Source organism: Ruditapes philippinarum, unplaced genomic scaffold (assembly GCF_026571515.1).
Source record: "Ruditapes philippinarum isolate M1 unplaced genomic scaffold, ASM2657151v2 ctg13663_1_1_1_1, whole genome shotgun sequence".
Taxonomy (NCBI): Eukaryota; Metazoa; Mollusca; class Bivalvia; order Venerida; family Veneridae; genus Ruditapes; species Ruditapes philippinarum.
Genome location: NW_026865290.1, coordinates 12074 through 23486, shown reverse-complemented (window position 1 = coordinate 23486; position 11413 = coordinate 12074). Strand labels below are relative to the sequence as shown.

General features: G+C 31.5%; 1 protein-coding gene across 1 annotated transcript; it reads right to left on the bottom strand.

Annotated features, from left to right (window-relative positions):
• Positions 1-1583: 1583 nt before the first annotated feature.
• Positions 1584-9256, bottom strand: LOC132728554 (uncharacterized; the record flags this gene model as incomplete). Its single annotated transcript, XM_060714200.1, has 7 exons — positions 1584-2334; positions 3611-3707; positions 4496-4666; positions 4954-5121; positions 7111-7204; positions 7428-7651; positions 9131-9256. Coding segments are annotated over 7 exons (1628 nt in total), but the record flags the coding sequence as incomplete, so codon positions are not given.
• Positions 9257-11413: the final 2157 nt, after the last annotated feature.

Here is an 11413-nt window from a genome sequence, read left to right as displayed (position 1 = left end):
TATAAAACAGTAAAACAATGCCAAAGTATTAAGCCCCATACAATAACTTAATAAAGGGAAGAAACTGTTGCATAAACACAAATCATAATTTCGTATTCAAATCTCGTTTCATGATCGGAATATATCCGTTCATATCATTATTGATAAACAATGTTTCAATCATGTATAAGATACTACAGTGAATAACAATCTAACAATTTCTACAAACATTTATCAATACTCAACTGTAATCCAAACACGTCTTGTTCTGCACTGACAAGAAATAAGCACCAATTAATGCAGTTTTATCTACGTTGATGAAGCAAAGGGTTTTGACAATCGTAAATGACAGGATAAATATCTTGCAAATAGATGTCTGTCAAAACATGTTTTTACCATGGCATTCATTACAAATAAACGTTGAAACATCAATTAGAACCTTACAAAACTATTTAAATTTATCATTTGTATTTGCTCTGCAATAACTGAAAACCGTCAGAATCGCCATTATACCATTATGTCACTATTACGATGGCAGAACTGTAAATGATGTTTATATTATAATTTCTGTTATTGAATTTATAAGCTTATCTTTATAGGTACTCGTGATTGAATGACAGTTGGGTTAATAAAAAGTCACTACTGTTCCTTTAAAAATTGGTATAGCGCATGATGAAATTATTTTGTTTTCATATTTGTGGTGTTCAAATAACCATTGCAGTTCAAACGATAAACATATCAAGGGCGTGATACGAAATACGCCGTAAAATATGGCTAAAATCTCCGTATTTTTTAACAACATTTATAAAGAAGAGGGTCGTGATGGCCTCTAATCGCTCACCCGAGGCTATTGTTTTCATGGTAAAGATTATGTTTATGTTTCATAGAAAACTGATATAGTTTAGCTGTGGTCGCATTCTTGTTCAGCATGCTGGACCAAATATAGAAAAATCGGTACAGGACTTACCAAAGGGACATTCCTGTGGAGTTTCATAAAAATGTGCAAATCATTTAAATAGGATATGAAGATTAAGACCATCTTGTTCAGCAACTGTTTATAAATAACTGCTCAAGGGTCATTTATGTGAAGTCTTAACTAAATTAACCCCGCAGCTCAGGAGGAAATACTGTTTAAGGTATGTCAGCTCTCCGACCGATCAGTTATTGATAACGTTTGGTTTGTAAACATGTTTCTGTAGTTCAAATCAAATTCTTTTTAGCATTTAATGTTTTTGGCCGCCATCTTGATTAGCAGGTATAATAATTTTTAAAAGGAACTATCAACAGATCACTTTTGCTTAGTTTAATAACTTTTGGCCAACGTATTAAGGAGCATAATGGTGTTGTTTGACGACCAAGTTATATATAAAAAGGCATTAATCTGTCAAAATAAACAGCTGTACGTTTGTCAAAAATATTTACAGAATTATAAAATTTTAAAGTTGCACACAAAAATAAATAAAAGTCCAAATAAGTTTTTATAATTGCAAAATAAATCACGCACATACACACACACGCACCAACCAACACGCACACACACACGCACACGCACACACACAAACACGAATGCACCCCCCCCCCACACACACACACAAAAGAAACTGCATCTATGTCTTTTCTAGAATGAAGTAATCATGATTTTCAGATTCATTACTTTCGTACATTTCTTTGGTTTGTGCGACATTGTTATAATCTGGTGCTTTATCTTCAATTTGCTTTATCTTTGGTGCATGCTTTTCGAGTACCTTCTTTTCTTTCACGACTGGATTTTGGTACTCATCATAGTCGTGGTAGTCTGTTTCCAAATGTTTTGGGACTTTCGTGCTTGTACTGCTGATTCTATCAATATGCGAGTACTCTGTATTTTTCTCTATGTCCGGTTGGGGTGGAAAATGTTGAGTGTGCTGGTATTTCATTTCAAGATCACCAATATGCGAATAGTCATCACGGTTAGATGCTTCGTTCTTCATTTGTCTGGTACATGCACTGTCGTAGTCAAAGTTACGCTCTTCACCACCTTTTAAACTGTTATTTAGAGCTTTAGCGTTTAGTACATTATATGTATTGCATTCATTTAAATCAATGCTACAAGCTGATTTATTACCATCAGTGGATTTTGTTTGATTACTCTTTTTCTTTTTTCCGGATCTATCAACGGCTGCGTAATAACCGGTACTTAAATTTTTATCGTCAGTTTGTTCTCCGGAAATTGTTGCATATTCGTCATCAAGTTGAAGGTCTTCGTTACTATACATTTGGTTTGAATGACTCTTTTCTTGCAAAGAATCTCTAGACGGTACTTCTCGAGCTCTTTTGAACGTTTTCAATACTTTCATGCAACTCAGATTTCTTTTCCTACAAGCAAATTCATCATTGGTAATCTGATTACAGATTTAAAATTAAAGCAAAGCAGTTAAAGAGTAAATGCTATTTTTTCGAGCATTAGCATCTGCAGGAATAGATGACGCATTTTGTGCCCGGATAAGATAAATACGAAGACTCCTGCATATTCAAATGGAAGATAAAGTGGCATTGGTGCTTTAATTGCATACAAGTATACGTTTGGTTTCCGTTATTTCGTGTTTCGTCATTTGTTTCGTATAAATAGACAGGTTTCGTTCAATCTGACTTAAGCCAGATATTCGTTTATTTTACGTATACTGGTGCCTCATATTTCAGTGGTACCCATATTTCCGAGGTATTAGGCATAAACTGTCTCAAGTGCCTCATAGACTTTATGCATCTGCCAGGAGTTTTACTTTCAATTTCTTATTGTATTTTTCATCTAAATGTAACATATACAACTCATTATTATTATTTTATTCAGACTAAGAGCAAAGAAAATTATTTCACCATTTTACTTTTAGTTTTTAAACTTTTTAAGACAATTGTCTTTGTTAAACAACCATTGGTATATTTGATAAATGCCATATAGAAAATCCCCACTTTCAGACAAGGCTAAGTATTTACGTATACAAAAAATAAAGATTACCATTGGTTTTGCTTTTAAAACTATTAAATATTTAATTGCATTGGAAATATGAGAACACTAATTTACTCACTAGACAGCAGATGGGTGTTTATTGTCATTTTATGTGCATAATTGCTTACATGCAAACATTAAAAGGAATAAACTAAGATGTAATTTATATGTCTTTCCTACATTATTCAACATATTTTCCAGAATTTTATTCTTCTAACTTTAAACAGTTAAGTACCACGGAAATATGAGGCACCAGTATATGTTATAGGTCAGAGCGTCACAGTAAGCTTTTTTCAGCCAACCAATCATATCATCCTTTACAGAGATGAAGTAAAAATCATAATTATCAATAAAGTCAGACAAGGCAATGAATTTCAGTAAGAAAAATAAATAGATAATTCAAATGTTTGTGGCTCGTTAGATTCTGCTATATTTGGAATCAAAATATCTCGATCTTACAGCGCGTAGAACATTTGAAAGTTTACTCTTTTGCGCACAAATTAAATCAAATCAAATCTTTCTGCATATATCTCACGAAACTTGCTGAAAATCTGTCGAAGATTCATATATTGTGTGCAGTATGCAATTGACTTGTTAATAAAATCAAACAATAATTCTGGTTAAAGTACTAGTATGTAAACAATTTACCTCATGTACAAGACAGTACAAATAGCTGCAATCATGAGGAAAACGGCAGGAACCAAAATATACACGACGATCAGAGGACTGCTGTTTGTCTCAACATCTGAAATTACAAGAGTGTACTATGTAAAACATATACTAATCATTTAATTTATGACTGATTAAAATGCATTTTTGTGACATAAAAAGATATATTTGGTCATTAATTTTTGTACAAAGTTTCTTTATATACAACAGTTTAAAACTAAATAAATAACTATTTTTTTTTAATTAATTTTTATACAACTTAAAATGAAATAGTTAGCGTATAAGACACTAAATACGTGCATTTGTTTGTCAGAATATTTGTTCATTGCATTAAACCCTGAATTAACCCTCTTTCGTTTCATTGACTACCCATAAAAACTTCTTTGGTGAGATCATGATGCAATAAGATATGTATGATTACTGTAAAGATAAATTGTACATTAATTAAGAAAATATAATCTTCATGTTTTAAAGTAATTTAGCAAATATTTCACAAATATAATATTATTAGAGCAAAGAAAATATTATTTTTGTAGCCTATGTTAGACATACCGGTTTTGTTCTCCCATGCTCTTAGCAAAAACGTCACATTTTGAAGTTTGAAAAGAATTGTAAGCAAACAGTCAACAGAAAAAATCACTTAGAAATTAAATCAATTTAAGATATTTCTAATATTTTCTCTTTTTTGCAACCGTGTTATTGTCTAAATAGCAATAACAATGATTATATCTGTTAAGTTTCCTTTTATAAATTTGAGTAATGTCAATTTTACAAGATAAGTAGATTTCCTTTTTATACACACGCTGTATTTCCCTTGCGGTAATAATCCGCTCAGATGCGAAAAAGTACACATAATGTTCTCACCAACAAGTATGCAATGTGAAGTTGTGTTTGACCATCCATTGGCAGTACATCTTACATTTGGTTCCCCATTTAAAATAAACCCAGTGTTACATTCTTTTCTGCCAACTTGTCCGAACATTGTTCCATGTGGAGTTATGAAATTCCCGTTCGGAAGTGAAATGTTTCCGCAATCTACGTATAAAGAGACGAGACAGATAATAAACAGTGTTCCATTTGGAGTTGCGAAATCTCCACAATCTATAAAAAGGCAAACATGCAAAAGAACAAATTATCGAGAATACCAGTAGCATTGTGTTGTTTCCCTTTAAAATATCCAGTTAAATGATCTACAAAATAACTTGACAAAAATTTGCTTCTTTAACTTTAATTAGATAGTAGACTTGTAAAGAATATGTGCCGTACAATGAGAAAGTGTTAAGCAGTGCTTTTTAGAAATAAGATTAACTGAATATACATACCATGGGGTATACAAGTTGCACTTCCACTCCAAAGTCCCATTGCCTCGCAAACGATAACTGATTCTCCTTGTATACTGTACCCATTTTTACATTGTATTTTCATCACAGAACCATACTTATAATTAGTGGAATTAGCAACAGAATGGCTTGGTCTTGGGTCATTGCAATCTGTAATTAGCAATAACGATTACTTCTCGCCTCGTTTCATTATATTATTTATGATATAACATTGTATAAAATGAATGTATGACCTTGTATAAATGAATTTAAATCTAATGTTGACAATGATACTTTGACGAGAAATGGCGTCATTTATATATAACATAGCTAAATTGAATTGGTTAGGCTTGAAAAGATAGAGAATTATAAGATTATCATAAACTAGAGCTTGTATTAGAATCGAATGGACTTCGTAAGATAGGGAGCTCAGGAGGTGTGGAAACGTTGGCTGTGATCCGTTATATTCAAATTCCTGAAAGCCAAATTTCCCGATATCAACTTTATGGCTACAATTTCATCATATTGAATTCTTGAATTATATTTCAACTCCGTGAATTTACGAATTCATTTTCATAAATTCTCGAATTAAACTATGTGTTACCACGTTCATGGATTTGTGGCATCAAATTCGTGCATTCTTGATAGCAAAATCCTGGAGTTGAAAACACAAATTCGTGAAATAGAAATCATGAACCCTTTAACTTGAAAAATAAACTATGTGAAAACCTTTATTTCTTTCAGTTTCGTTCAACTGATCGGACAATATACAATCAGAAAATACGAAAGGCTACTAGCATCAAGTTAAATGAAATATTGGAAGGCGTTAAAACGCAAATAAAGGCGTTATTTCCGAAATAATATGGTGTAATTTCGCGAATCAATAAGCGTTTTATCGCGTACCAAAAGTTGTAACAACACAAAACAAATAGCTTTATTACGCAAAATAAAAATGTCATTTCGCGAAGCAAAGGTATTTAAAAGCTAAACAATAGGTGTAATAACGCAACAGAAAAGTGGTTATAACGCAAATTTAATGACATATAAGGCTTGGTAACGCTAAAAAGTAAAATCACTATCAATGTTGTCATTGGTGTTAGATATTATAAATGTTTAACTAAATGTGCTTGTAAATTAAATAAAAATTATAAAAAAACAACGGCGAAAGAAAATAAAAGAGAGCCATGCTGACCCTTATATCGCTAAGGGTCTAAATGACAAGGAAAAATTTATATAGTTAACTATGAACGAAAAGTCCATGATAGCTGTTTATAGTCAGTGGTTGCTATTGAAGTCGGTGGTTGCTATGGGAAGTCATATAGAATATCTATGGTTGCTGTGGAAAGTCACCAATTGATATAGAATTCAATGGTTGTTAAGAAAAGTCAAATGTTGCTAAGGAAAATAATTGCTTTGGAAGACACAGGTTGATTTTGAAAGTCAGTCGTTGCTTTGGAAATTACTCGTTGCTTTTAAACGTTTATGGTTATGAAAGTCAGTGGCTGCTAAAGATAATTCATAGTTGATTTTTAATCGAATTCTTTTAATGCTTTTACGTCATTCTCTTGACAAGCATCAAAAAGTGTAATAAAATAGAAAACGAGTAAATTTAGTGTTATTTTATGTTTATGGTTCTCAATAATCTCTTCAACAGTGTGAAGTTTCAACAAGTCATCTTTGATTGTAAAAAAATAAGCTCTTTTAATAAAGAAAAATCAAGGTAGAGTGAGGTTTATTGTTCGCTGCACTTCATATCTTACTTATCTCCATCACTGTGTAAAATAATATTAAAGGCCTGTTATGCATCGGAAATGCTCTCATTTTCATTTGTCAAAAGCATTATTTTTTTTAATATCTTGTAACAGTCTCACAAATATTCATTTGCCATAAAGATGATCTATCTTTGCTTCTTTTGCTCTGTTGGTAATAGGTATATTTATAGTGAATTAGTTTTTTGTATGGAAGTATTGTTTACATTTTTGCTACCTTTACGACACATAATATATGTGTTTTTCTGAGACATAATGTGCCTTTAAAAATCTTCGACACTTCAAATTTTTCTCGAGACAAGTGTGTGACGGATGAACGACACAACAGACACGCAGCCGACTACTTGTTCTCTCTTAAGGGAGTGTGAAATAAAAAATATCGACTACAAACCATTGCAAGAAAACAATGTTACGTCATCAATTGCAATGTCACCTTGGCTTCTTATATAGCTCCAGTCATTTTTTACTCTTCCTTCGAAAGCTATCTTTAAAGTAATAAAATCTTTTTAACAACTTTACAAACAAACAATGACTTATAGTAAATTAATAAGTTTCTTATGATTTAAAGAATATTTTCTATTACCATTTTAGATCAAATTTGTTTTTATCTGATTTAAAATCGATTATATTAAGGATTATCATAGGATATACGTTGAAATAAAAATTCATTAGGTTTACCTGAAACATATCCTTTGAAAATATGAATACCCAATTATGAAACCATTGTTGACCCTGTTCTGACTTGACTGTGCTAATTGTTTCCTTAGTACCATTTCTTTGCCACAGCTGTAAGCGAAGTCTGTCAATACCTGATCCATACATGTAGTACCAGAATGAGAGGCAATATTTACCAGCGTTCAGGGTGGGACTTAATAGAATTGCTTTAGCATGTCCTTTTCTGTTGCTAGTTTTAATGTAGGTATAGTAACCATCTACAAAAATAAAGCATAAACACAACTAGTGCATAGATATTTCACTTTGATACAGAATGACAACAAACATTTGTAAACATTTTCATACAATGCTTCTTTACTTACCTTTGATGACATATATTTGACTTCATTACAATGCAATAATCTGGCATCAATTTTGCTAAATGTGAGAAAGGAGCTGTGTATGCAAGACTCGAGTAAGCAATTAAAGGGACTCCATTGAGGTTTAAAAGCCTAAAAACATAACATTTGAATTTCTTACATAAATGAGCTGGGGCACTTTAAACAGAAATATATGCAAAAATATTAAAGAAAAATACTTTGAAATAAATTGAAAATCGTATTTTCATGCTTTTCTTAGCCCGATTTGAGTGAAAAGCGTTTAAACACTTTTCATTTTGTGTCACTTTTTTACAATTTGAATAATTATCCTGGAAAACAAAGTGCGCGAATGATCTGAAATTTTGCACAAAGATTAATGGTCTAAGCCTACATTAAATGGTACATTTATCTTGAAAAAAATATTTTTCAGTCCCATCATGTCAAAAAACCTCAGTGGAGTCCCTATAAGCGGTCAAATAAGTACTAAAGGACATTTCTAAAAAAAATATTTTACATGTTCTATTCTGTCGAAGTCTATACATGTATAAAACCTGGACATACGTCTGAAGAATATGCTAAAGGAAACTTTCAAAAAAGAGTTTATAAAATTTAATTCCATGTCTAATTCCTTGTTCTAAAGATATCTGCCATTATTTTTTTAGTTTTTAATACGTGCGTGTTTTTAATGCCAAGTGATCCTTTGATTTTCTATGTTCAGGTATACAATTTCTGATTAATGTTAAAGAAAATATACATGTAATAAAAGACATGTCACAAGATAAAAGCTTTCCAGATAATCGGTTTTCAAACGTTACACGTCTGGAAGGTAGTGTAATTGGTTGGGGTTCGAGTTCGAATCCCAGTCAAAGCGGAATAATTTTATGTATTTGAATCTTTATTTTACGAACTGAAAATGTTAATATGAATAGTTTGTTAATTTTCATCTCTATTAGTACGCTCTACAATTCTTCTGTTTGTCCTGTTCCTGTTTGGTTCGCTAAAGGTGATTTGTGACATAAAAGTGTGAGAACTGGTTCCGTGTTCCCTTGTTGATCTTTTACTCTTACATAATATAAACTTTTGCGCTGAAGATTGTTTGGAAGATACATCCATAGATTAGATGTTTAATGTTTTCAGCACATATAAGATTATGTTGAGTGTAAAAATTTCTGCTTTGCAGAATGCATCGTTACCAAACATGTTTAAATATATTGGCAGAAAAGTCGAGACTTGCAAGCTTGTCGCAGGCGTTTAAGAAACAAATCGTCTTACATGTCTACATATAAATGAGCAAAAGAAATCATATTTATCTTGCTCTTTAACGTAAACCTGACTAAAGATATAAATAATATCGAAAAATATTTGTGTGATGTTTACGTCCAGATGTGTGGTCAACAGAAGGTCCTGTACTGTGGCTTTTGGTTTTTCCTTTCATCCTATCCCAGTTGAAGTCATCTCCATCATATTGCAGCCAGTTACAAAAGTCATCATCAAAATCACAATCTAAAATGTTGTTGTAATGCACGTTTATCATAAGTTATTATGATAATGACGCTTCGTATATCTCAAAAGACATCAAAAGTTATAAAAGCTATCAAACTAAAGCAGACTAGACTGGAGTTTTTGGTTAAATGCACAATTATGAAAATTAAATTTGACATATCTTGTTTGAAGCTGGTCTGCTAATAAAAAACTTTTTTTTCACATCATGAAAATCAGAAATATTACTGTAATTTTTACTAAATAAAGTTAGTCCTGCTGCAAAATGTCTACGTTCATGAAGCCTTTGTAAGGCCACATGAGGTTACAGCTAACGAAGATGTCAGCGCTTTTAAAGAATCTGTATGAATATATTCTTCAAAAAACGAAAATTGTCATGAATGAATATTACTACAACTTAACATTGTCTTAATACGATTTATTTAAACTGACATTTTGGTCAGCTATACGATATAATTATCAAAATGTTGTAAAAGCCTACTCTGAACGTGTTCTTACACATTTATCATGCAACTGTTTTTACATATGTTCTTCAACACTTAACTGATAATTACTTTGTGTCACCAAAAAAACATCAACCTAATGGCAAAATAAGCCTCATAAATAAATCTCATTGTCAATTGTTTTTAATTGAAGAGGATATTTTTTCATTTTTCGTGAAATATGGAATTTATTATCACGAAACATGATAAAATGCCACATATTTTCACGAGCCGTTTCAAATCCCCTTGCTTGCTACGCAACTGCAATTGTACAGCGCGCTGATATATATTTATTATTTATAAGAACCGCGATGTTTGGCGCTACATTGTGACGTCACGTTAACAACTCTTTAAACGTCTCTACAGCGTTAATGACAGTATTAAAGATATTGGTGTTCGGATTCATTTTCTTAGTTAGACAATTTTCTATCATTCTAGGTAGTTTTCAAAACAAAATTCAACAAAAAATGTTTTTTTTATCAGATATTTTTTAAGAAAATGGCGAAAGAAGTCATTTAAAATAAATATGAGTGTTGACTCTGCCCACTTTCATATTTATATTTCATTTTTATTTTTAACAATTTTGAAAAATATTTGACTGATAGAGCACCATACTTCATGGGTAAAATTAAATAAAATGTCTTATTTGCCTTTTATCAGATTTTAATGATACAAGAATCGCTTTTTTTTTTCATTCTCGTAACGAACTAAAAATCGATTTTGATTTTCGTTTCTTATAAATCAAAAGCGTGATTGATAGCTCTTATGTATCTATCCATACTTTGTGGGAAAAATCATCGATGTCAGCAAGATGTTAAAAACTAGTCAACTAGTCGTTTCCCCTGCGGATGATCACGTGTCAAAGCTATTACAATGGGCTCATAAATTGGCGGCTTGGACGCTCGGTAAAACAGTACAATTGAGGTCAGCATACTGTTAACGTAAAATTTATATGTTAAACTAGGCCTAACAAAAGCAACATATTGTTCTGTTATTGGTTACTTTGTAGCTCTTTCTGTTAAGACCTGAAAGTCGAAAAAGTTATTTTGGGTGTTGAGTACAATGGGGGAACAGGTACTAAAATGCGTTGTTTTCAGTAAATGGAACACGTTTTGAACAAAATTGGCAATGAGATCTTGTGCACAACTGCAAGTTTGCCCATCAGGAACAATTTCTATCCTTTGTAAAGTTGCATAACGAAGTTGTACATCTTTTTTTTAAAAAAAACGAGTACAATGGTGAGGAAAATTTAATGAATACATTGGTGGAACGATTTTTTTGCCTACCCAATATCGGCAATTTTTTCATTTAATTTTACTTTTTCTCGCTTCCTGCCCTACAGTCATACACATGTGATACAGTAAATTGAAGTGAAAAGTAAAGTAGTCTCAAATTGAATGAATTCGGATTGCTTGTTATACATTCTTTTTTAATAGTATTCTGCTTGGATAACAGATGGTACACCAACTTAAAAGTATTTGCAATACAAAAAAGTACATAATATAGAATCTATTTCTCTAGCAAAATATCAATTTCAATTACATATTTAAATGTCATAGTATTTTTTTTTAAATAAAGCCCGTTTTTTTTTTGTTTTTTTTTTTCCATTTCATACGCAGAAAAATTGTTCCTTCAATGGTAAGCATGTTAACGTACATATTTGGAATATTTGGAATAT